Genomic DNA, 26,822 nt, shown 5'->3' with positions numbered 1-26,822 from the left:
AGTAGAGATCTCCAATGCGGGGAGTACGTGGGATGAGAGCACGTAGGGTGCTCTGAAGATCTGGATCCAAGGTCTTGATCATTCTGGTAAGTTGGTGTATGTGTTCCTTGGTCGGATCTGCGGGTAACTGTCTGTAGTGTTCTTGGTTGTTCAGTTGTCGCTATACTTCTTTGCAGTAGTCCGTTCTGTTCAGTATGACAGTGGCCCCTCCTTTGTCTGCTGGTTTGATGACGATGCTGCGGTTGGTCTTCAGAGCGCGGATGGCATTGCCTTGTGCTTGGGTGACGTTCGGGGCTGTCTTGTGAATGCGACTGATGAATCTGGCATTGACGTGACTCCTGATGGCTTGAGCATACATGTCGAGTCTAGTGCAGCGGCCTTCCGGAGGGGTCCAATTCGACTCTTTCCTCTTCGGTTGCCGCACCGCAGATCTCTCGGTCTGCTGTTCTGGTTCATTGATAGTCTGCTTGGGTTCGCTGTTTGCCTCTTGGGGTCTATGGAAGAATTCCCGGAGCCTCATTCGCCTGATGAATTCCTCCGTGTCTGCCGCAAGACTGATGGGGTCCATTTTGGTGGTGGTGCAGAAATTGAGCCCTCTGCTGAGGACTTCGATTTCGTCTGGTTGAAGGGTGTAGTCTGACAAGTTGACAATAGATTTCCCTGCATTGTTGTCTACTGTGGTACCGGGGGTGGCTTGGTTGCTGCTGTTGGTGATGCCGAGTTTCTCAAGCTTCCTGGTCTTAGTATGCATATAGGTGGCATAGTATTGTTGTCTCATCTGTTTGCCGGCGTTCCGCAGCTGGTCTGCTGCGCCCTGAGCGCAAGTTGAGAATATGGCCTCTATCTTGGTTTCCAGGTTGCATCGTCTGCTGTAGAGCTGGCGTACGAGGTGGTTGAGGAGTGTGAGAGAGGTGCGACGGCAGAGTCTCTCAGCATAGTCTGTGTTGTAGGTCGACTTGAGTGGGTTTGTGATCTGTAGCCCTTTCGGGATCTTGTCTGCTTTCTTGCATCTTTGTAGAAACTTAATGTCAGTGTCTATATGCGCGATCTTCCTGGAGATCCTCTCCACTTTGAGCCGGCAGTTTGCGGTGTCGATGGTAGCCATGATGTGGAGATGCCGGCGTTGGACTGGGGTGAGCACAGTAAGACGTTTTACAACACCAGGTTAAAGTCCAACAGGTTTGTTTCGATGTCACTAGCTTTCGGAGCGCTGCTCCTTCCTCAGGTGAATGAAGAGGTATGTTCCAGAAACATATATATAGACAGATTCAAAGATGCCAAACAATGCTAGGAATGTGAGCATTAGCAGGTGATTAAATCTTTACAGATCCAGAGATGGGGTAACCCCAGGTTAAAGAGGTGTAAATTGTGTCAAGCCAGGACAGTTGGTAGGATTTCGCAGGCCAGATGGTGGGGGATGAATGTAATGCGACATGAATCCCAGGTCCCGGTTGAGGCCGCACTCATGTGTGCGGAACTTGGCTATAAGCTTCTGCTCGGCGATTCTGCGTTGTCGCGCATCCTGAAGGCCGCCTTGGAGAACGCTTACCCGGAGATCAGAGGCTGAATGCCCTTGACTGCTGAAGTGTTCCCCGACTGGAAGGGAACATTCCTGCCTGGTGATTGTCGCATGATGTCCGTTCATTCGTTGTCGCAGCGTCTGCATGGTCTCGCCAATGTGCCACGCTTCGGGACATCCTTTCCTGCAGCGTATGAGGTAGACAACGTTGGCCGAGTCGCACGAGTATGTACCGTGTACCTTGTGGGTGGTGTTCTCACGTGTAATGGTGGTATCCATGTCGATGATCTGGCACGTCTTGCAGAGATTGCCATGGCAGGGTTGTCTGGTGTCGTGGTCACTGTTCTGAAGGCCGGGTAGTTTGCTGCAAACAATGGTTTGTTTGAGGTTGCGCGGTTGTTTGAAGGCAAGTAGTGGGGGTGTGGGGATGACCTTGGCAAGATGTTCATCTTTATCGATGACGTGTTGAAGGCTGTGGAGAAGATGTCGTAGTTTCTCCGCTCCAGGAAAGTACTGGACGACGAAGGGTATTCTGTCGGTTGTGTCCCATGTTTGTCTTCTGAGGAGGTCGGTGCGGTTTTTTGCTGTGGCGCGTTGGAACTGTCGATCGATGAGTCGAGCACCATATCCCGTTCGTACGAGGGCATCTTTCAACGTCTGTAGATGTCTGTTACACTCCTCCTCGTCTGAGCTGATCCTGTGTATACGGAGAGCTTGTCCATAGGGGATGGCTTCTTTAATGTGTTTAGGGTGGAAGCTGGAGAAGTGGAGCATCGTGAGGTTATCCGTGGGTTTGCGGTAAAGCGAAGTGCTGAGGTGACCGTCCTTGATGGAGATGAGTGTGTCCAAGAATGCAACTGATTTTGGAGTGTAGTCCATGGTGAGTCTGATGGTTGGATGGAACTTATTGATGTCATCGTGTAGTCGTTTCAGTGATTCTTCACCGTGGGTCCAAAGGAAAAAACTGTCATCGATGTATCTGGTGGAAAACGTCGGTTGAAGTCCTGTGCAGTGAGTAGGTCCTGTTCAAACTTGTGCATGAAGATGTTGGCATGGAGATCCTTGAGTGGGCCAACCCTTTCCCTAGCTACCCTCTTGCTTTTTATGAACGTGTAGAAAGCCTTGGGATTTTCCTTGACCCTATTTGCCAATGATGTTTCGAGACACTAGGGAGGTGTCGACAGAGCGAATGGATGGGAGGTGGGCTCCCGTGATGGGCTGGGCTGTGTACTCGACCCTCTGTAGTTTCTTATAGTCTTGGGCCGAGCAGTTGCCATACCAAGCTGTGATGCAGACAGGTAGGATGCTGTCAATGATGCATCTGCAAAAGTTGATAAGAGCCAAAGTGAACATGCTGAATTTCCTTAGTTTCCTGGAAATGTGTAGGCTCTATTGTGTTTTCATGTCGTAGCTTCAACGTTAGTGGAACAGGAAAGGTTGTTGCCGATGTGCACACCTAGGAATGTGAAGCTGTCAACCATCTCCAGCTCAGCACCATTGATTAAGGCAGGGGTGTGTACGATTCTTTGCTTCTTGAAGTCAATGGCCAACTACTTAGTTTTGCTGACATTGAGGGAGAAATTGTTGTCGTTACACCACTCCACTGGGTTCTCTATCTTCCTCCTGTACTCTAACTCATCGTTGTTTAGAATCCGACCACATCGGCCGTGTCATCAGCAAACCTGTAGATGGAGTTGAAGCTGCATTTTGCCAGGCAGTCGTGTGTGTAGAGGGAGTATGGAAGAGAGCTATGTATGCAGCCTTGTGGGGCACTGGTATTGACGACTGCCATGGAGGACGTGTTGTTGTTTTTCCTTACCGATTATGGTCTATGGGTCAGGGCGTCGAGAATCCAGTCGCATAGGGAGGAGCTAAGTCCTAGGTTTTGGTGTTTCGATATGAGCTTGGCTGGGATTATGATGTTGAAGGCGGAGCTGTAATGCACATGGCCTGCAGTTTGTGGATGTCTGCAGTGTCGTTGCTCACTCTGCATCAGATTTACAAGTCACTCTCAACCTATTCAAATTCCACATGCAAGAAACTCGGTCTGCACTTGAGAGTTTCCAAAACAAACCTTGTATATCAACCCACACCTGAGCCAAATTACCACCTCTCATTTCTTGTGAAAAATACATTCTGAAATATGTTGTGCACTCCCCATAGCTTGGCAGCCATGTCTCTGAAAAGGTCACCATAGACGAGGAGACTTTCATGACTTATTAGTAACATTTATTCAAACGCATATTTTCAATATGTTCCAGACACGTACAGATTGGTACACATACACAAGTCCTCATTCAATATTCCAGCCAAAATATTATATCGCTATCACATTTCATCCATTCGTTATCTAAAGTGTTACAGGCGTTTCTCGTATTGAATAGGAAGAAAAATAATGATTGGAGAGTATAATTGTTTTACGACTTCAACTGAAAACATGTGTTATTTCCCCAGAGTGATAACAAAGTAGCGGTGGCAACACTGCTGCAAAACAACACGGAAGTCGAAAGGGAAAAAGAAGGATGGATGATTTTTAAGCTTTCCGAACAATTGTTTTGCCTGCCAGAAAGATCCAGAAGTTTGGCTATCAAATTGTGCATTAATAGAAGATAAGACTGACAGTGACATTTTAGCGCCAGGGTTCCCGAAAATCTCTAAAGTCGCAGCTTCTCTGGGTAAGGAGCTCCTCCACCTATTCCACCCTAAAGTTTAAAATTAGCATTGGTCAGAAATATTACATCTCATTCGTAACCCTCGCACTCATTTTTTGTCATGTACATCGGATGCTATTGGCCGCATGTTTGATTTAACTGGTTCAATTTCTATCTGTTTTAATGGTTAGCTGCTTCTTGGTGTTCTCTTCAGGTTTTAACAATATAATGTAGCATTTTGGAGCAAAGATGCAGCACAACAACCCAAAGCTCGATGTTAAAATTGCGAATATTTCCACAGCCACCGTGTATTTTCCGGGAGTGCTCACGTAAGCGGGGATAAAGGTTACCCAAACCGCAAAAAAGATGAGCATGCTAAAGGTAATAAATTTCGCTTCATTGAACTTGTCCGGTAATGTTCGAGCCAAAAAAGCTAAAACAAAGCACATGCAAGCTAAGAGCCCAATGTAACCGAACACACAGCAGAAAGCAACTGTGGAACCCACGTCACACTCAAGGATAATCTTTGCACTTTGATACTTGGTGTTTTTAGATGGGAGTGGGGGAGATGTCACCAACCAGATCACACATATTATAATTTGAATCAATGTGCAGAGGAAGACGATTGATCTTTGTTGTTTGGGTCCAAACCATTTCATCACATTACTGGCTGGGAGCGTTGCTTTAAATGCCATCAGGACGACCAGAGTTTTACTAAGAATACAGGAAATGCACAGAACAAAGCTCACTCCAAACACAGTGTGACGCACCATGCATGACCATGGCGTTGGTTGTCCAATGAATGCAATGGAGCACAAAAAGCAGAGTATTAATGAGATTAACAGAAGGAAACTTAGCTCTGAATTGTTGGCCCTTACAATGGGAGTGTTTACAAAGCATAAGAAAACAATTGCAACAACTACTGTGATACAAGCTCCAAACAGTGAAATCGCCGCGAGTGTTATTCCTATTCCGTCCTGAAACGAGAGATATTCATTTTCTCTCTGTATGCATTCATTTTTTTCATTATTTGACCATTGATCGATTGAGCATCTCAAGCATTCAATTGAATCTGCAAAGGGACAGAAAGAAACTTCAATACTTGAAAATATTTCGCTCCATTTGAATGATCTACAATGCTGTAATTTACATAAAGTACTCATCGAAAGCTTACGTTATTCGTTTAACCATTATACACGCTGCTCTACTTCCCTTTCAATTATTTTGCGAAAGAAACAGCGGACATCTTGTATAACGACCACCTGTGTTTCCTCGTGCCCATTTTGTGCTCTACGAAGTGAAATTTTACTCTGATGTATAACTTTTCAACCACGGACATGATAAAATTTGAACTTGCTGCCGGAGGGTTTCCATAGAGGTTGGAGACCAAACTGTCGAATATACCAGAATTCCACTAACATTAATATCAACGTGAAGAGTAAGTGGGTGTTTGTGCAAAGGAACACAGATGACAGTTCATGCAAGAATTGGATGTTAAGAAACAACCCTCACGGTTGTTTTTGCTGGTCCACATTAAACATCTGGTGGACTTTGCTCCCTGTACTTCAACTACCGGATGCAGGTCATAAAGAACAAAGAACAAAGAAAAGTACAGCACAGAAACAGGCCCTTCGGCCCTCCAAGCCTGTGCTGACCATGCTGCCCGTCTAAACTAAAATCTTCTACACTTCCTGGTTCCGTATCCCTCTATTCCCATCCTATATATGTATTTGTCAAGATGCCCCTTAAATGTCACTACCATCCCTGCTCCCACCACCTCCTCCGGCAGCGAGTTCCAGGCACCCACTACCCTCTGTGTAAAAACACTTGCCTCGTACATCTCCTCTAAACCTTGCCCCTCGCACCTTAAACCTATGCCTCCTAGTAATTGACTCCCCTATCCTGGGAAAAAGCCTCTGACTATCCACTCTGTCTATGCCCCTCATAATTTTGTAGACCTCTATCAGGCCGCCCCTCAACCCCCGTCGTTCCAGTGACAACAACCCGAGTTTATTCAATCGCTCCTCATAGCTAATGCCCTCCATACTAGGCAACATCCTGGTAAATGTCTTCTGCACCCTCTCTAAAGCCTCCGCATCCTTCTGGTAGTGTGGCCACCAGAATTCAACATTATCCTCCAAGTGTGGCGAAACTAAGGTTCTGTGCAGCTGCAACATGACTTGCCAATTCTTATACTCAATGCCCCGGCCAATGAAGGCAAGCATGCCGTATGCTTTCTTGACTACCTTCTCCACCTGTGCTGCTCCTTTCAGTGACCTGTGGACCTGTACACCTAGATCTCTCTGACTGTCAATACTCTTGAGGGTTCTACCATTCACTGTATATTCCCGACCTGCATTAGACCTTCCAAAATGCATTACCTCACAATTATCCTGATTACACTCCATCTGCCATCTCTCTGCCCAAGTCTCCAAACAATCTAAATCCTGCTGTATCATCTGACAGTCCACATCGCTGTCCGCAATTCCACCAACCTTTGTGTCGTCTGCAAACTTACTAATCAGACCAGTTACATTTTCCTCCAAATCATTTATATATACTACGAACAGCAAAGGTCCCAGCACTGATCCCTGAGGAACACCACTAGTCACAGCCCTCCAATTAGAAAAGCACCCTTCCATTGCTACTCTCTGCCTTCTATGATCCATCTTGCCAGCTCACCCCTGATCCCGTGTGACTTTACCAGTCTGCCATGAGGGACCTTGTCAAAGGCCTTACTGAAGTCCATATAGATAACATCCACTGCCCTACCTGCATCAATCATTTTTGTGACCTCTTCGAAAAACTCCATCAAATTCGTGAGACATGACCTCCCCTTCACAAAACCATGCTGCCTTTCGCTAATACGTCCATTTGCTTCCTAATGGGAGTAGATCCTGTCTCGAAGAATTCTCTCCAGTAATTTCCCTACCACTGACATAAGGCTCATCGGCCTGTTGTTCCCTTGATTATCCTTGCTACCCTTCTTAAACAAAGGAACAACATTGGCTAGTCTCCAGTCGTCCGGGACATCACCTGAAGACAGCGAGGATCCAAAGATTTCTGTCAAGGCCTCAGCAATTTCCTCTCTAGCCTCCTTCAGTAATCTGGGGTAAATCCCATCAGGCCCTGGGGACTTATCTACCTTAATATTTTTCAAGACGCCCTACACCGCGTCTTTTTGGATCTCAATGTGACCCAAGCTATCTACACACCCTTCTCCAGACTCAGCATCCACCAATTCCTTCTCTTTGGTGAATACTGATGCACAGTATTAATTTCGTACCTCACCCATTTGCTCTGGCTCCACACATAGATTCCCTTGCCTATCCCCCTCTTGCTTTTTACGCACGTCATCTGTGCAGTTAAGTCTGATGGGCCGTGTGCTCTCACGTGACGGCAGGGAATGATGTTTGGGCGGTTGTTGAGCAAGTAAAGGAGCTTTCTGAGAGTCGGGATTTGGGAACTGAGCAGGAGAGGCTATGAAATTCCCTTCCAGTTCCCAGGAAGATTATGTTTATTTCGATAAAATAAATATGGCATGCTTAGCTTTGGAAGGCCGCATGTATATGCAGGCGAGTTTCACCTTGGCACGATGGAGCAGCCAATTCCGTGCCTCGCCGCCAGTGAGAGTGCAGTCACAAAACGAAGCCTGATTAATGAAGCTCCCTCCTATTCCTGACGGACGCCCTGGCCAACAAAACGCATGAATAGTTACAATGACTATCAAAGCGCTTCTAGCAGGCACAGGGCGATAAGACGAAATGTTCTGTTATAAACTCTAATCTGATTGTCCGTAATTTCTGGTTCACGCTTTTGTAACTGATCTTAGCTTGTAGGGCAGTAGACAGCCGAACATGCACACATAAACATGGATTGATAAATCAGCATTGCTGATGGTACAATCCTCATCTCCCATGCTACATATTTAGTACTGTGACACATGGTAAGCTGGAAAACATTGCATACCTGTTTCATTACTAATTTCCCCATCAGCACATGGTAAACAATCAAAACAGCAGATAGGCTGGTCCTTGCGAGCTGCTTTTCTTGTGCCTCTCGGACAGCTGTAACTGCAAACTGACAATGGCACCTACACAGACAGAGAAACTACATTTTATGTTGTTTTATTCCACGTACTGTACAGTGGGCAGTGCGTATAGCTGCTTTCAACATGATCTCATCGTGAGCCATTGAATAACTAATCTTAGCCATGTTCCCGCTGCCTATTAGAGTTGCTTTCCTTTTTTGGGATAGGAAGTGGATGCATTAGAAAGGCTGGCTGTAATCACAGTGGTTAATCAGCAGGTCGAATTACTTTGATCACTGCTTTCCATGATTTCTCTCAATAACCTAGATTTGAGTGTGCAGGACAATATTTTTAATATTTTATATGACACAAGTCGTAAAGTATTGTGAACGGTGAGGGTGACAACATTGACAGAAAGGGGGACACAGACAACTTGGAAAGATGGACGGACGCATGGAAAACGGAACTTAATCCAGGGAACTGAGAAATGATATAATTTGGTGGGAGATACGAAGAAAGTTATTTTACTTTGATCTATACAATTCGAAAAGGTGTGAGGGAGCAGATGGATTTGGTTGCATATATGCACAAGTCATTGGACTTGGGAGCGCAGGTTGCCAAAGCGGCGAATAAAACATGTAGGGTTCTGCATTGTATAAATAACGGCAAATGACATGAAAACCACAAAGTGGTTTATCTTTATAAACCACTGTTCCCGCCTCAGGTGGATCATTTAGTCTTCTTCTGGGTACCACAATTTCGGAAAGATGGGAGGAATTAGTGAAGGTACAGAAAAGATTTACATGAATGATTTTGGATAGGAGCGACAACAGATTAGATAGGTAGGCGAAGTTCTGGTGTTTAGTTTTGAGAAGAGATGGCCCCAAATGATAATTAGTTTTTCAAAGAGATCGAAATTGTAAGAGGCAGGACGCGTGAAGGAATGGAATATTGGAATGGAATGAAGGAGTAGGGAATAATGTACTACGCATTGTTATCAACATGTTGAAGGTGCGGTGTACATGGAGTAAAACAGTAAGTGAGCTAATTTGACGTTTAGAAAGAACGGAAGAAAGTTGCGAAATACATTGCCAATGCAATCGTGGTGATAGAAACAGACGAACGTGTGAGACAAAAAGAGATTGAATGCGGAGTGAGGGAGGAATCTACAATGAGCAGCACAGTTTTCCAATTGCATGTTCACAATCTCTAAGCACATTGGGAATTCTATTTTCAGATTTACTTGAGATAATTGGCCATTGCAATTTGCTGAAAAGAAAATCAGATTTTGCTACACAGGACAAAAGTAGGATGTCGTTGAGGTACCTTTCATATATCATTAAATGCCATGCAGCTGATCACGATATGCTGACTCGACAACTGAACCGCAAAATGAATTCAAAAGAGAAAATGCTGTAAAAGCTCAGCAGGTCTGGCAGCATCCGTAGGAAGAGAAAAGAACTAACGTTTCGACTCCAGATTATCCTTTGTCAAAGCTTTTGGTTTCAGATTCAAGCATGCGCAGTAATTTGCTTTTATCCAGTGCAAAATGAATTGTGTTTTTGCAATAATTAAACTGTTGCAGACTGGAACGGCCCGAGGAAACAGTTAATAGGTGAAATGTAAGTCAGAGAATGAAGCAATCTGAAATTAAAATTAGTTAGCTATAAATGTCATAGTCATGGATAGAGTAACATTTACGTCCAGCTTGCAGACATTTAGAAATCGCCAACATTAAGCAATAGGGTAGTGCAACTCAGGGTGAGAGGACATTCCTCACTTAGTGTACAATAACACAATTTCAAGAAGATAAGTTATGTCTGGAGTTAAATATAGAGTCATGGAGTGCAGAAGAGGCCCTTCTGCCAATCGAGTCTGTCGCGACAAAACGTCACTAAATCTACACGAATTCTACTTTCAAGTGCTTGGCCCATAGCCTTGAACATTATGATATTAGAAGTGGCCGTCCACGTACTTGTTAAATGTTGTGAAGTGTCCTGCATCTACTGCCGGGCCAGGCAATGCATTCCAGACTTCCACCATTCTAAACCTCTAAACTTCCTGGGCGGGACTCTCTGCTGGCTGATGCCAAATTTACAAAACGCGATTGGGCGGAGAACAGGGTCTGACTGCAAAATCACAGCGGGTGCCGATTTGATGCCAAATCGCATTTCTCTGTCACTTCGACAGCTGCGTCAGTGCGGTCCGGAATGCACGTACAATGAACACCCTTTGCATGTCAGTAGTGGGCCCGCCCCGGCATTCGCCGTGGCCTGCGTGATTCTCCACCTCCAATGGGCCGAGTACCCTCTGCACGGTTTACTTGTGCTTTTCAAAGTCGTGAAACCGGCATCGTGACTGATGAGAGAGAGAGAGAGGAGGTAGCACACAGAGGAGGCACCACTGCATGTTTCCTGGCTGGTAACTAGTCGGACTTGCTGGGATGGGGGGGGGGGGGCACCCTTCCAGGGCCGGGGGAGGGTGGGGCAACGGGGGTAGGGGTCATGTGGCCAGGGCGTCACCTTACGGGACTGGGATAGCGTCCAGGCATGAACCACCATTCCTGCGTCCTGCAAGGCAGCCATCCTGTTTCACATCCCACTGATCAACTATCTTGCCTCCTGGTTCTGCAGAGTGACACGGGCTGTTTGGATACCCCTACTCCCCCACCCCCGCACCTCAGCCTCTGCCACATCCCGCGCCACCCAGCCGACCGCCACTCACCGGCGGGGTATCAGGAGGCCCACCCAAGAGCAAGGCCCACAGTAACTACTACAGAGGCACCAGGCGGGCCGTGGAGCATACCACTGGCATGGAAAGTGGCAACCAACAGTACCTCTGGCATCAGGGTCAGGCTCAAGGCCAGAGGACCCACAGTGCCGGTCACTGACGGGCCTAGGGGTGCAGAGATCCGTGGGTAGGACATGCGGCAGCAGAGCCCACAGTGCCAACCAGGGCCATCATGTAGCCTGGTGACCCTTCCTCCTAGTAGCCTTCCTCCCAGCCGCTGCAGCCCTGTGGGATGCCCTGTGTCTGTACGTGCTGACACTCTTGAGGAGGAGGTAGGTGCACCTGTGTAGGGTGCAGCAGCGGGTCATGCAGCAGTGGAACGGGGGCAGCCGTCCAGAATGGAGAGCCACTGCAAACCGGCTAAGGGGGAGGAGGTGCCAAGGAGGCGCCACAAGAAGCCTTATATGTACTGGCAGTGCTTATTATTCAAGGAACTGCCGGACAGGACATGTGGTCAAAGGGTGTGGCTCAGCAGGGAGATATCTGCCAGATCATGGCACACCTAGCACCACGGGGTATGGGGGAGGACACTCGCTCCCAGTGGCCGCCAAGGTGATGGTTGCACTGAACCTTTACGCAATGGTGTCCTTCCAGGCACCGAGTCGGCACCTGCCTGATATCGCACATACCTCGGTGCACAGGTTCATTCGTCCTATCACGGAGGCCCTATGTGCCCAGGCGGCACAATACATCCACTTCAATGTGGACCGAGTCTACCACGATGTCTAGACAGCGGCGTTCACTGCCATTGATGGGTTGCCCCGTGCCATGGTGGTGATTGACGGGATGCAAGTCCTATAGATGCACCTACAGATAACAGGCCGCTCTACACGAACTTAAAGGGGTTCCACTCGATGAACATGCAGCTGATATGTGATCATCAGCTGTGCATCATTCACCTCTGCACCCGATACCCGGGTAATGTTCACAACATCTTCATCCTGGCACACTCGACGATTCCTGACATGTTCGTGATGCCCCCCCCCCCCACACCCAGCTGGGGAGGGGGGAGGGTGCTGGGCGGCAGGGATTATCCACTGCAGTCATGGCTGATGATGCCTATCCGGAGGCCACAGACTGATACGGAGATGGCGACACGGATGCCCATACAGCAAACAGGAGCGTGATCGAGCGGTGCTTTGGCATCCTGAAGATGCAGTTGATGTGCTAGACCCAGTTCCTGAGGGGCTCCCCAGTATGACGTTGAGAGGGCCACCTGCATCGTGGTGACTTGCTGCGTCCTCTACAACATTGCGTAACTAAGAGGCAGCGTGCTTGAGGAGGAATGCCAGTCCTCATTCTACGATGGGGATGCGGGGGAAGGAGAGGATGGACAGGACATGGAGCCCAGGCAGGCAAGGGAGGCCGCATGATATGTACCCCAGTCCCAAAGCGTACGAAATTCTCCGATCACCTTCAGGTTCACCAACGGAAGAAGGGCTGCCCCGCGGCACGGGCACCACACACACACACACACACCCGGCAATCCCCTCGCCTGCAACCTCCTCTGTGATATACACCTGCTGCACTATGGGGTGTGGGTCCTGGGTTGGAAGTAACACCGGGTTTGGTCCATGGGATGGAGGACGAATATCACTTGAGTTCAGGTGCTCCACAGAATTTAGTAACATCTGACACCTGCGCAGGTTGTCAATTTCCACTGTTCACCTAGGTGATCCCTGCATGCGAGATGGCCATTCCATCACACAATCCCATCGAATCCCTGGCGTGACGGTGGTGGGGATGGTCGGGGCGGGAGAGGGTGGAGAGCTCAGGCCACTCACACTGTCCGCCCATTCCCCTCACGACGTTCACCCATTACCTCTGCCCCCCTGGCCAGCCCAGACCAGCCCACTCCTCACACCCATCTGACAGAGCACAGAGGCTGGGTGTAACAGTGTGAACAGCTTTTTAACGTGACCGCTTATATACAGATTTGTGCCCTAGCCGCTATAAGTAAACTGTGCGCTGCACCTGTGCCAACTTAACTGCTATCCAACTCTCTGGCCTTTCAGGCCCTAATGTTACGTCTTGCTGCATTCCCCGATAGTACAGCAGGACTGGAAGCGGTATGCTGTAATACCCGTCTTGTGACCTGGGTCCACATTGGTAGGCGTCCTCCGGGGCGACCGGGCCTTGATGGTTATCCCAGGTGGTGTGTTGCCTTGTTCTGCCTGCTGACCACCAGGTGCACCAGGGACAGGAGGGGGGAGTGTGAGATGCTACCGCATTTCAGCACCTCCCCTGCGGACATCACTGGCATGGGATCCCTCCTCCCTTGGGCTTCATGATGGCCAACCCTCTTTGCCTGCGCGAGGTCTGCCAGCACCTGGGAAATTCCACTGATGTTGCTAGCCATGGCCTCATGTGACCCGGGCATGCTCAGAGGCTCCGCTGCAATGTCCAGGTGGGTCTGGCTCATGGTAGCCTGTGATACGGTAACCCTGTCCTGGGCTTCCACCAGCAGCTGCACAGAACACACAGGCCTTAGAAAAGCAGAGCTATCGCCCCCAACGCCTTCATCGCGGATGCCACCCGTACAGTTTTCGCCTGGGTGGCACGCATGGTTGGCTCCCCGACAACCCCTCATGTAGTCCTGGCTCTGCGACTGCATCTGCACAATCGATGGGACTGTCCACTCCAGAGCATGAAACCCATCTGGACGGCAGCTAGTTCCTGGGGTTGGCATGCCCTCTGACCGCCCGCCCACGCGTGACCATCTGGTGTCCCCGGCCTCTAGCCAACGCCACAGCCAGAGTGCCCCCGCCCCCCCCCACCCATGAGCTGAGCACGGATGATGAGAGTAGTTCAGACGCCAGCCCATCACCCGAGACGCAAGATACCCTGAGCTCAACTCCGGGTATGACACTGACTTCCCATCACAACTGTTTCGCATCACAACTGTTTCCAACACACTCCGAGAGACACTTATCTCGGTTGGGCACTTTAGTGAAGAGGCTCCTGTGACACTACCTGGTGCGCACCACACAGCTGATCGATTCAGCAGCTGGAGGTAGGAACTCCGTGGGGGTGGACGGTCAGAGGGCAGGCCAGGAACTAGCTGCCGCCCATCCAGGGAATCGCGACTCTAGCTTCCGGCGTCCAGAGGCAGAGAATTCAGACCATAATGTACGTCATCAAAAATGTTAAAGGGACTGCCCGTGAAACATTGCTAAGGGTGTTCATAAGGATACCAGCAGGTCGAAGGGTAGGCTGTAGTCCAATTAATGAAACAGCATACACTCCGCCGGTTACATTGGCAAAATAGTAATAATTGTCAATGTTGCCCATATATAAGAGTTTACCATTTTCGGTAGAAATCTTCTTCTGAAGTGACTGAATAATGACCAGCGCCATGTCACTATCGGTGCAACTTAGTGTGTTGCGTTGTGCAAGAAATGTTTAAAAGTGCTGTGTTGGTGCAAATTACTTTGCTGTGCTAAGGTTGGAGCCGAGCTGCAATACTGGCACAGATTGAAACTTTCACTCTCCAACCAAAGAAGAATAAGATGCTCGGCAGTTCTTGTTGATACTGCAACACCAAGTCCCTCAGATTATAAAGGAGGTGCAATAAGAAAATCTGTCTTATTAATTTCGGAAAAATCGCTCAAACACAGTCTACAGAGACGAAAATAGTAGCAAGGGCTCTTGAAAAGAGACTTACCGAGTTCTGGTCTCCATGCCAGAAGATGGCACTTTCATCCAACACAAGACTTTTCTCTTCCGGTAATGCTGCATCATATAAACCAACCTTCACAAAATCAACCGTCCCATCAACCCGCCTCTGCCAGTTGATCAGGTCATAGGAAGCAATCGGATCTCCGTTACGATCAAAGCTTATTTCTTCTCCAAATTTGTTCGTAAATTTGACTTCCTTCAGATAGTGCAAAAGCTTAACAAAGAACAACCATGAATCCTTAGTGAATTTTGCATTTATTTTCAATAATTAGATGAATGGTACGAAAAGTAGAAATCCTACAAGAACAAAAGAAGCTGAACTTTCTACCAGAGGTAGTGACCAATATCCTTTACCAATAAACAGGTAGGCAGGCACTGGTGTAATAAAAGACAAATTAAGACTTGAATTTTATTTCCCAACTCTTGGTTCGGACAGATTTATTTATAATTTGTTTTAACTAATACATTTTTGTTGTATTCTATTTTATTCTTAGCCATTGGGAAACTACAAAGTGTATCTCACCTGCCATGGTACGATGTTTGATTTTTGACCACATGTTTTATTGATAAATGGGCCTTTCCCATTTTCACAGGATTGTAGATTATGAATGGCGTGTGCCACAGCGTATACCGCTTTATAAACGTTGTATGAAACTCTTAGCTGTGACACATCGGTGTATATGTTCTCACTTGAGTTCAGGCTCTCTGATCCTGTGCATGGCTTGTTGGAAAATAACCAATTATTTTGCCCAGATGTTTGATCTCGTGACTTTAATTTGCACCCAAAGATTTCGTGCCAGAATTCCTCGACAAATGGGTTGTCCGGTGATGTGGCAGGATGAAGTTTGACTAGAAACTCTCTGAGTCCAGGAATTTCCGCTTTTCTGATTCCAAAGCCAATTGTTCCAGTCAAAATCTCCTGGCTTTCTTTTGTCCAAATCAGAGAAGATGTGACCCAGGCTTCGCTTGCTATCAACTGGATGTCGGTAATGTTTCGCAGTCTGAGTTCTTTAATCAAAGCGAACGTGTCGCTCTCGCCACAGAACAATATGATCACTTTTGCCGATGACTTTCTGATCGTATCTCCAATCTGTGACATTCTGTCATTTGCACTGCCGGAAGGAATGAATTCCATAAAGGCGATGCAGACATTAGTGTTCCAGATTTCCTCAATGAACGATTGGATACCAAATCGGCCATAGTCGCTATCAACCGCAACAACACCAACCCAACTCCATTTGAAGTAATTGACAAGCCTGAGCAAAGCTTTGATTTGAACGGCGTCACTGGGGACTGTTCTGAGAAAAGTTGGGAACTCGTGTTTGTCGCTTAGACAGGCACAAGACGCAAAATAACTGACCTGTAATGTAAGTAGATGTAAATGAACTATGTTAACGAGTAGAGAAATGTGTTATTACATGTCATTAATGGAAAGACATTTTTTAAAAACAGGAGCACAAGGAGCCAACCAATGAAAGAGGAACATTTTGCCTTAAAGTTACCCCGCATTGTCTTAGTAAATGGAAATCACAAAATCTTGGAATCGCTAAACGGTTACAACACAGTAGGAGGCCATTCGGCCCATTGTCCTCCTGCCGAGTCGCCTCAGGAGCAACTCAGCTTATCCCACGCCTCCTATTTTACCCGTGGCCCTGTATTTTTCCTTGTTCATATCGTTATCCAATTTGGAATTCAGGACTAAACATTCCTTCATCGCACTCGGAGCAAATTAATTCCAAATCCTAATCATGCGGTCCCTGAGAAAAAGTTGGTTTTTCCTTAGGTAACCTCAGGTTATTTTGCCAACCCGAGGCGGTGTCTTTAAAATCTCTAAAAACTTACCTTCAACAGTGACATCACAGCAAAGCAGCGACCTGATTGGCTGGTAAGGAAAGTGCTCCAATTAGCAGCAGCTGGGAGAAATTTAACTCTTCGTGTGTTGGTAAGAATTGTGATTGGTAAGTAAAATCTTTATTCCTTTCACTTATTCATTATTTGATATTATATTTGTAATCAGTTAAGGTAAAGTGTAAAAATGGCAGGAGATCCCAGACCCATGTTATGCTCCTCGTGCTCAATGTGGGAGTTAAGGGGCGCGGCCGATGCCCCTGTCTACATTCATGTGCGGGAACTGTGTCCAGCTGCAGCTCCTGTTCGACCGCATGACGCCTCTGGAGCTGCAGATGGACTCACTTTGGAGCATCCGCGATGCTGAGGAGGTCGTGGATAGCATGTTCAGTGAGTTGGTCACACCGCAGATTAAGATTGGTGAGGGAGACAGGGAATGGGTTACCACAAGGCAGGAAAAGAGCAGGAAGGCAGTGCAGATGTACCCTGTGGTCATCTCCCTCCAAAACAGGTATGCCATTTTGGAAACTGTTGGGGGAGATGACTCACCAGGGGAAGGCAGTAGTAGCCAGGCTCATGGCACAGTGGCTGGCTCTGCTACACAGAAGGGCGGGAAAAAGACTGGCAGGGCACTAGTCATAGGGGATTCAATCGTAAGGGGAGTAGACAGGCGTTTCTGTGGTCGAAAACGAGACTCCCGAATGGTATATTGCCTCCCGGGTGCACGGGTCAGGGATGTCTCAGATCGGCTGCAGGACATACTGAAGGGGGAGGGTGAACAGCCAGTTGTCGTGGTGCATATAGGCATCAACGATATAGGTACACAATGGGATGATGTCCTACAATCAGAATATAGGGAGTTAGGAGATAAGGTAAAAAGTAGGACCTCAAAGGTAGTAATCTCAGGATTTCTACCAGTGCCACGAGACAGTCAGAGTAGAAACGCAAGAATACTCAGAATGAATACGTGGCTTGACAGATGGTGCAGGAGGGAGGGGTTCAGATATTTGGGACACTGGAACCGGTTCTGGGGGAGGTGGGACCATTGCAAATCGGATGGTCTACACCTGGGCAGGACTGGAACCAATGAGCTCGGGGGTGCTTTTGCTAACACATTTGGAAAGGTTTTAAACTTATGTGGCAGTAGTATGGGAACCAGATTAGGAAGTTATAGGTCAGTAAAGAGGCAGCAACTAAAGCCAGTAAGGTACTAGGTAATAAACTCAATGTGACTAAGGGGAAGAGTAGACAGGGAAGAGATGTTGAACGGGAAGGGACAGGTGGTCTGAGGTGCATTTGTTTTAATGCGAGAAGTGTAGCAGGTAAGGCAGCTGAACTTAGGGCTTGGATCAGTACCTGGGAATATGATGTTATTGGTATTACTGAGACTTGGTTGACGGAAGGGCAAGACGGGCAACTAAATATCCCAGGGTATAGATGCTTCAGGAAGGATAGAGAGGGAGGTAAAAGGTGATGAGGAGTTGCATTACTGGTCAGAGATGATATCACAGCTGTGATTAAGGAGGGCGCGATGGAGGATTCGAGCACTGAGGCAATATGGGTAGAGCTAAGAAATAGGAAGGGTTCAGTAAAATTTTTGGACTTTACGACAGGCCTCCCAAAAGCGAGCGTGAAGTAGAGGTACAAATATGTAGACAGATTATAGAAAAATGTAGGAGCAATAGGGTGATCGTGATCGGAGATTTTAACTTCCCCAACATTGACTGGGACTCATGTAGTGTTGGAGGCGTAGATGGAGCAGAATTTGTAAGGAGCATCCAGGAGAGTTTTTTTAGAGCAGTATGTAAATCATCCAACTCGGGAAGGGGACATACTGGACCGGGTATTGGGGAATGATCCCGGCCAGGTGGTTGAAGTTTCAGTTGGTGATTACTTTGGGAATAGCGATCACAATTCCTTAAGTTTTAGAATACTCATGGACAAAGACGAGAGTGGTCCTAAAGGAAGAGTGCTAAATTGGGGAAAGGCCAAGTATAACAAAATGCGGCAGGAGCTAGGAATGTGGATTGGGAGCAGCTGTTTAAGGGCAAACCCACATTTGAAATGTGGGAGTCTTTTAAGGAAAGGTTGATTAGAGTGCAGGACAGACATGTCCCTGTGATAGTGAGGGATAGAAATGGCAAGATAGGGAACCATGGATGACAGGTGTAATTGTGAGACTAGCTAAGATGAAAAAGGGAGCATACATATGACCTAGGCAACTTAAACTTATGAAGATTTGGAGGAATATCGGGAAAGTAGGACAAATCTCAAACGCGCAATAAAGAGAGCTAAAAGGGCTCATGAAATATCTTTGGCTAACAGGGTTAAGGAAAATCCCAAAGCCTTTTATTCGTATATAAGGAGCAAGAGGGTAACTAGAGAAAGGATTGGCCCACTCAAAGACAAAAGAGGGAATTTATGCGTGGAGTGAGAGGAAATGGGTGAGATTCTTAATGAGTACTTTGCATCGGTATTCACCAAGGAGAGGGACATGGCGGATATTGAGGCTAGGGATGGATGTTTAAATACTCTAGGTCAAGTCGGCACAAGGAAGGGGGAGGTTTTGGGTATTCTACAAGGCATTAAGGTGGACAAGTCCCCAGGTCCGGATGGGATCTATGCCAGGTTACTAAGGGAAGCGAGGGACGAGATAGCTGGGGCTTTGCAACATCCTTGAGCACGGGTGAGGTCCCGGAGGACTGGAGAATTGCTAATGTTGTCCCTTTATTTAAGAAGGGTAGCAGGGATAATCGAGGGAATTATAGACCTGTGAGCTTGACGTCAGTGGTAGGCAAACTAGTATCTTGGAGAAGATACTGAGGGATAGGATCTATTCACATTTGGAAGAAAATAGACTTATCAGTGATAGGCAGCATGGTTTTGTGCAGGGAATGTCATGTCTTACCAACCTAATAGAATTATTTGAGGAAGTGACAAACTTAATTGATGAGGGAAGGGCTGTAGATGTCATATACATGGACTTCAGTAAGGCGTTTAGTAAAGTTCCCCATGGCAGGTTGATGGAAAAAGTGAAGTCGTATGGGGTTCAGGGTGTACTAGCTAGATGGATAAAGAACTGGCTGGGCAACAGGAGACAGAGAGTAGTGGTGGAAGGGAGTGTCTCATAATGGAGAAAAGTGACTAGTGGTTCTCCACTGGGATCCGTGCTCGCACCACTCTTGTTTGTGATATACATAATTGATCTGGACGAAGGTATAGGTGGTCTGATTACCAAGTTTGCAGATGATACTAAGATTGATGGAGTTGCAGACAGCGAGGGGGACTGTCAGAGAATACAGCAAAATATCGATAGATTGGAGAGTTGGGCAGAGAAATGGCAGATGGAGTTCAATCCAGGCAAATGATAGGTGATGCATTTTGGAAGATCTTCTTCAAGAGTGGACTATACGGTCAAAGGAAGAGTCCTGGGGAAAATTGATGTACAGAGAGATCTGGGAGGTCGGGGCCATTGTACCCTGAAGGTGGCAACGCAGGTCGATAGAGTGGTCAAGAAGGCATACAGCATGCTTGCCTTCATCGGACGGGGTATTGAGTACAAGAGTCCGCAGGTCATGTTACAGGTGTGTAGGACTTTGGTTAGGCCACATTTGGAATACTGCGTGCAGTTCTGGTCGCCACATTACCAGAAGCATGTGGATGCTTTAGAGAGGGTGCAGAGGAGGTTCACCAGGATGTTGCCTGGTATGGAGGGTGCTAGCTATAAAGAAAGGTTGAGTAGATTAGGATTGTTTTCGTTGGATAGACGGAGGTTGGGGGGACCTGATTGACGTCTACAAATTTATGAGAGGTAAGGACAGGTTGGATTGCAACAAGCTTTTACCAAGAGTGGGGGTGTCAATTACAAGGGGTCACGATTTCAAGGTGAGAGGGGGGAAGTTTTCGGCAGATGTGCGTGGAAAGTTTTTTACGCAGAGGGTGATGGGTGCCTGGAACGCTTTGCCAGCGGAGGTGGTAGAGGCGGGCACCATAGCATCATTCAAGATGCATCTAGACAGATATATGATGGGCGGGGAACAGAGGGAAGTAGATCCTTGGAAAACAGGAGACAGGTTTAGATAAAGGAGCTGGATCTGCGAAGGCTAGGAGGGCCGAAGGGCCTGTTCCTGTGCTGTAATTTTCTTTGTTCTTTGTGTCATGGGATTCTCGATCCTTCCGAAAATGAAGACAATGTCTCCCTATTTACTCTGCACATAACAACATCTCCCGACCCCATAATTCCATCCTGTCAAATCTCGGCTCAACCTTACCTTCGCGAAGGAGACCAGCCCTCGTGTCTCCAATCTATCCAGGTAACTGAAGCCACTCATCCTTGGACCATTCAGGTAAATGCTTTTCTGCACCCACTCCAATCAATTTAACTTGCAGATACTAATGTTCAGAATTGGGCCATTAGTCCAGTTAAGGTGAACCAGTGCTAGACAAACGTTCAGCATAACGTCTTACCCAAGGACGCTGTATATATCATTATCCCTTTCATCCAACGTTCCCCGCCACCTTCAAAGAGTTGTGCACATATACCCCGTGCCGCTTCAAGCAGGTTACTCGATAATCTCAACTAAAGTAGAAGTCATATGTGCTAAATAAAAGAATCAGCCAATATTCTAAAATGTCATTTAAAGAGAGTTGCAAATGTCTTTCATGTTCATTTTGTTTCCAAACGTACGGACCAACTATTATAATTTGTTTTAAACATTAGAAATATATAAATAGGGGAGGAAGTTCACGAATGATCATCAACATTTACTTTCTTCATATGGCTGCAGCAACAGAAATTATGAAGACGTACAAATATTAGAAAAACAGCAATAAAGCCGGCAGGGAAATCGACCTGGATGACTAATTTGAGAATTGCATCCTGCAATATGTTGATCGGTTACTGAAAAGTGACTGACCTGATCGATCGCGCGCAAAAACCTGCAGGGCAATGAGGAGCTGCTCATTAATAAAAGTAAATTACTGCTGGTTGTTGGTCTGAAACAAAAGCACAAAATGCCTGTAAATCTCAACAGCATCTGCCGATGAAGATAGATATTTTTTTGAAGAATAAAGAAACAAAGGGTTATGGTGTTCTGGCGGGAAAGTGGATCTGAGTCCACAAAAGATCAGCCATGATCTCATTGAATGGTGGAGAAGGCTCGAAGGGCAAGGTGGCCTACTCCTGCTCCTAGTTCTTATGTTCTTATGTTTTTATGAGAGAGAGCGGAGCTAACGTTTCGAGTCTCGGTGATTATTTAGTTTGCATTCACTCACTCGTCGGGCACAGCGGGGAAACAACTTCATTTGACCAGATCAATCATTCCAGGAACTTCGTCGGGATCAATGGAGGAGGAAGTGTCATATCATGGGTCGGCTGAAGTTGCAACATTCCAGAAAAGAAAGGACCAGAGGGATATGATTCTAGAATTAGATAATTCTAAAAATAGAAGTGCAGGTCAAATATTAAAGCGAGAATATTAAAAGAAAATCGTGGCTGTAACTGTGCGGTATACATTGCTCAGGTCACAAGTTTGCTACTATGAGTGAATTTGCTATTTCATTCTAAGGGGTGCATGCGAGGTGTGGTAAAGCAAAGATTCACTCAAATGAACCGGAAGTGACTGACGATATGCCTTTCAATTGATAAATGGAAAGTTAAAGGAGACGTCACAACGGTTTTAAAATTATCAACGTGATTCAAACTAGGTGACAAATATTTAAAAATTGATTCGATTATTTGGCAAAATGATAGCAAAATTACTCAAACTGGAAATTCATACGAAACAAAAATGTGGGGATGTTAAAGGATTCTTTATTTGCTTGAGGTTTGTTACAGGAAGGCATGCTTCATCGAGTGACTATTAAGGAAGAATAATCAATTAGTTAATAATTAGAAAAGGAAGACCTACAATTGGATACAGGGATAGTGCAATAAATTGGGTTAGAGTACATGGAACAAGGAACAATTGAACAGCCATCCATCATGCTGAAACTTCACAATGCTTACCAAGGGAATTCCAAAAAGTCCCAAAATTCTTGACACCGCGGCAGATCGCGAAGATCCCGCATCACCTATTATAAGAGGCACAGAAGAATACCCCTGACAGGTATCACTTGGAACAGTCTTTTCATCGCCATTCAATATTTGGAGGGTTCCTTTAAGCGCTTCGGAAGATACATCACAACTGTCCACAATCTTGTAACCTAACGTTGTGTTCGGGAGGAGAAATTGATCCCTGTTTATTTCCTCAATAGTGAAGATCATTGTTTGGACCCAGCGCAGTCCACGAAGGTTGAACCTAGAACACAAAAGCATTAATCTACTGAAGTTGTTTTTGTTAGCTTTGTTACCTGACCCAAGTCATCACTGCAATAGGGCTTTTCAATCTATTGCAAATGACCACATATCCCAGATAGAGATGAGACATTAAATTTTAATGGAGCGTTCAATTTTGATGTTTCCAGCAAAACTGCAATCAAAGTCCGATTATCATTACACAAGACGTTGATTCAATATTGTCTTGTTTCATTACAATTTTTTTCGGATGTCTGGCTTTTAAATGTCATATTGACTTTTGCATGTACAGTTGAGATAATATAAAAGCACAATCGCAAAATCGTGTGTAAGATAAAAGGTGGCACAAAATCATTTAATGTCGCTTATTATATTTGGAAACAAAAACTTTTCATTCAGGAACGTAATAGCGCATATGAGGGCAATGAATATTACTTGTCTCCCCTCCTTTCAAAAACGGATGCCTGGGATTATTACGGAGCTTCTTCCAATCGTCCGCCATAACCTTCATAAGCAATGCACTGAGGCGGAGCAGGGAGGAGCATATTCACCTCGGCTTTTGCCGAAGTTGGAACATAGAACATAGAAAATACAGCACAGAACAGGCCCTTCGGCCCACGATGTTGTGCCGAACCTTTGTCCTAGATTAATCATAGATTATCATTGAATTTACCGTGCAGAAGGAGGCCATTCGGCCCTTTGAGTCTGCACCAGCTCTTGGAAAGAGCACCCTACCCAAACTCAACACCTCCACCCAATCCCAAGGGCAATTTGGACATTAAGGGCAATTTATCATTGGCCAATTCACCTAACCCGCACATCTTTGGACTGTGGGAGGAAACCGGAGCACCTGGAGGAAACCCACGCAGACACGGGGAGGACGTGCAGACTCCGCACAGACAATGACCCAAGCCGGAATCGAACCTGGGACCATGGATCTGTGAAGCAATTGTGCTATCCACAATGCTACCGTGTTGCCCTTAAGAACAAATAAATCTGCACTATATCATTTTCCCGTAACCCATGTACCTATCCAACAGCTGCTTGAAGGTCCCTAATATTTCCGACTCAACTACTTCCACAGGCAGTGCATTCCATGCCCCCACTACTCTCTGGGTAAAGAACCTACCTCTGATATCCCTCCTATATCTTCCACCTTTCACATTAAATTTATGTCCCCTTGTAATGGTGTGTTCCACCCGGGGGAAAAGTCTCTGACTGTCTACTCTATCTATTCCCCTGATCATCTTATAAACCTCTATCAAGTCGCCCCTCATCCTTCTCCGCTCTAATGAGAAAAGGCCTAGCACCCTCAACTTTTCCTCGTAAGACCTACTCTCCATTCCAGGCAACATCCTGGTAAATCTTCTTTGCACCTTTTCCAGAGCTTCCACATCCTTCCTAAAATGAGGTGACCAGAACTGTACACAGCACTCCAAATGTGGCCTTACCAAAGTTTTGTACAGCTGCATCATCACCTCACGGCTCTTAAATTCAATCCCTCTGTTAACGAACGCGAGCACACCATAGGCCTTCTTCACAGCTCTATCCACTTGAGTGGCAACTTTCAAAGATGTATGAACATAGACCCCAAGGTCTCTCTGCTCCTCCACAATGCCAAGAACTCTACCGTTAACCCTGTATTCCGCATTCATATTTGTCCTTCCAAAATGGACAACCTCACACTTTTCAGGGTTAAACTCCATCTGCCACTTCTCAGCCCAGCTCTGCATCCTATCTATGTCTCTTTGCAGCCGACAACAGCCCTCCTTACTATCCACAACTCCACCAATCTTCGTATCGTCTGCAAATTTACTGACCCACCCTTCAACTCCCTCATCCAAGTCATTAATGAAAATCACAAACAGCAGAGGACCCAGAACTGATCCCTGCGGTACACCACTGGTAACTGGGATCCAGGCTGAATATTTGCCATCCACCACCACTCTCTGACTTCTATCGGTTAGCCAGTTCGTTATCCAACTGGCCAAATTTCCCACTATCCCATGCCTCCTTACTTTGTGCAGAAGCCTACCATGGGGAACTTTATCAAATGCCTTACTAAAATCCATGTACACTACATCCACTGCTTTACCTTCATCCACATGCTTGGTCACCTCCTCAAAGAATTCAATAAGATTTGTAAGGCAAGACCTACCCCTCACAAATCCGTGCTGACTATCCCTAATCAAGCAGTGTCTTTCCAGATGCTCAGAAATCCTATCCTTCAGTACCCTTTCCATTACTTTGCCTACCACCGAAGTAAGACTAACTGGCCTATAATTCCCAGGGTTATCCCTAGTTCCTTTTTTGAACAGGGGCACGACATTCGCCACTCTCCAATCCCCTGGTACCACCCCTGTTGACAGTGAGGACGAAAAGATAATTGCCAACGGCTCTGCAATTTCATCTCTTGCTTCCCATAGAATCCTTGGTTATATCCCGTCAGGCCTGGGGGACTTGCCTATCCTCAAGTTTTTCAAAATGCCCAACACATCTTCCTTCCTAACAAGTATTTCCTCGAGCTTACCAATCTGTTTCACACTGTCCTCTCCAACAATATCGCCCCTCTCATTTGTAAATACAGAAGAAAAGTACTCATTCAAGACCTCTCCTATCTCTTCAGACTCAATGCACAATCTCCCGCTACTGTCCTTGATCGGACCTACCCTCGCTCTAGTCATTCTCATATTTCTCACATATGTGTAAAAGGCCTTGGGGTTTTCCTTGATCCTACCCGCCAAGTTGTTCAGATGATGAGAAAAACTCGCACGCAATTTCTCTCCTGTAGTCCTTTCATTGATATTCAGATCCTCGGCACCAGTTTCCCTCCAGTAACTGACAAATATAGCTTTGCTCAACTAACAGATTGCACATTGAAATATGCCAGCCTGTGGGGAGGCGAAAGCAAAGTCCTGCCTGCCATTGTATATCCTGGGCCGCCCAATATAAATACACAAATTTACGGAAATAATCTTTGGAGGTTCTTGGAAGACACACAGTGCCACTTTTGCCAATTTCAGATCATTAACAGCGGAGTCAATTGAAGCAATTGGCTGAGATCAGCCTAGTGCACATCTGCGATAAAAGCACAGGTACGGGTATAAAACGGGCGATATCACTCCGGTTGTCCCTTCATCACAGTGTCCTGTCCATTCTCTTCTTGATGAGAAAGTGGAGTTGATGTGAAAGTGCGTCCGTTTTATCATTGAATTGAAGAGCGGGCTCGAGGGAACGTATGGCTTAATCGTTCTCCTAACGTGTATGTTTTTTTTAATTATTCGTTCATGAAAAAAGGTTGATCAGATATCTCCCATTTTACATCCTGTTTATGCTGAAATTTCTGACGTAGAACCAACTGAGCAATACATTTGGAGCATTGTTGATTCTGTTTGCAATGGTTATTAAACTATGACCGTACGGGTCAACTTCGATGTGGATTTAAAGCGAGCAGTGGAGAAAAACTGTGTGTTCTGTTCAGAGGGCCTCGTTGGATATGAAAATGTCAACGTCTGTTGCCTCGACAGAGGCACCTGCTGCAAGTACTAACAGCATTCTTTAAGCATAACAGTGATATAGCAGTGAACAGAAATGTTCGTGAGGCATAATGGGACTAGCCAGCTAACTTGGCCACATTCTTTAGAAATACAGATTCGCACAGAAACGCACACCAACATTCCTTTTCAGCATCCCCAGACAATCGTTATGGATACGGCCAATGGTTCCAGTCAGGAAGAAGATTACGACGGGGGATTGTATACACAAAGAAACAAGGACAGTTTGATAAGGGAGCTTGGGAAACGTAAAGAGACCATGCACGAGTTCCCAACTGTCCATGAGCTTATCGACCAGTCCCCTGCTGCCTAATAACAACTTTAATTGGTTCAATGTGTGTCATCTATAATCGCAATGATTGGATCATGTCCAGCCGGGTGGACGATTAACTATTTGAAAATGTAGAAAGGATTATGCTTTATTTAGTTCTGTTGGGAGAAGCCTGGCTTTAACCAA

At 46.3% G+C, this 26,822-nt stretch overlaps 1 protein-coding gene and 1 long non-coding RNA gene across 2 annotated transcripts; one reads left to right on the top strand and one right to left on the bottom strand.

Moving 5' to 3' along the window:
* Positions 1-4,334: 4,334 nt before the first annotated feature.
* Positions 4,335-22,817, bottom strand: LOC140389505 (extracellular calcium-sensing receptor-like). The gene is made up of 5 exons (XM_072473653.1): positions 22,524-22,817; positions 15,192-16,028; positions 14,655-14,882; positions 8,140-8,263; positions 4,335-5,242 (listed from the first exon to the last, which is right to left on the bottom strand). The coding sequence occupies exons 1-5, from the start codon at positions 22,779-22,781 to the stop codon at positions 4,335-4,337; spliced, it is 2,355 nt and encodes a 784-aa protein (XP_072329754.1). The 5' UTR covers positions 22,782-22,817.
* LOC140389506 (uncharacterized) lies at positions 15,886-23,642 on the top strand. Its single transcript, XR_011934408.1, has 3 exons — positions 15,886-16,035; positions 16,520-16,626; positions 21,304-23,642. It is a non-coding gene; the product is annotated as an uncharacterized lncRNA (long non-coding RNA).
* The last annotated feature ends 3,180 nt before the right edge of the window (positions 23,643-26,822 follow it).

This window comes from Scyliorhinus torazame, chromosome 14 (assembly GCF_047496885.1).
Source record: "Scyliorhinus torazame isolate Kashiwa2021f chromosome 14, sScyTor2.1, whole genome shotgun sequence".
Classification (NCBI taxonomy): Eukaryota; Metazoa; Chordata; class Chondrichthyes; order Carcharhiniformes; family Scyliorhinidae; genus Scyliorhinus; species Scyliorhinus torazame.
This window is presented reverse-complemented; position numbering and strand designations above follow the sequence as displayed.

Bases quoted from the DNA above. Each gene is read 5' to 3' on its own strand.
- LOC140389505 (XM_072473653.1), bottom strand. From the start codon at position 22,781: ATGATCTTCACTATTGAGGAAATAAACAGGGATCAATTTCTCCTCCCG. The intron at 16,029-22,523 runs GTAAGCATTGTG...CTTACATTACAG, and splicing joins GACTTTTTGGAATTCCCTTG to GTCAGTTATTTTGCGTCTTG. The intron at 14,883-15,191 runs GTGAGATACACT...TTCTTTGTTAAG, and splicing joins CAAACATCGTACCATGGCAG to CTTTTGCACTATCTGAAGGA.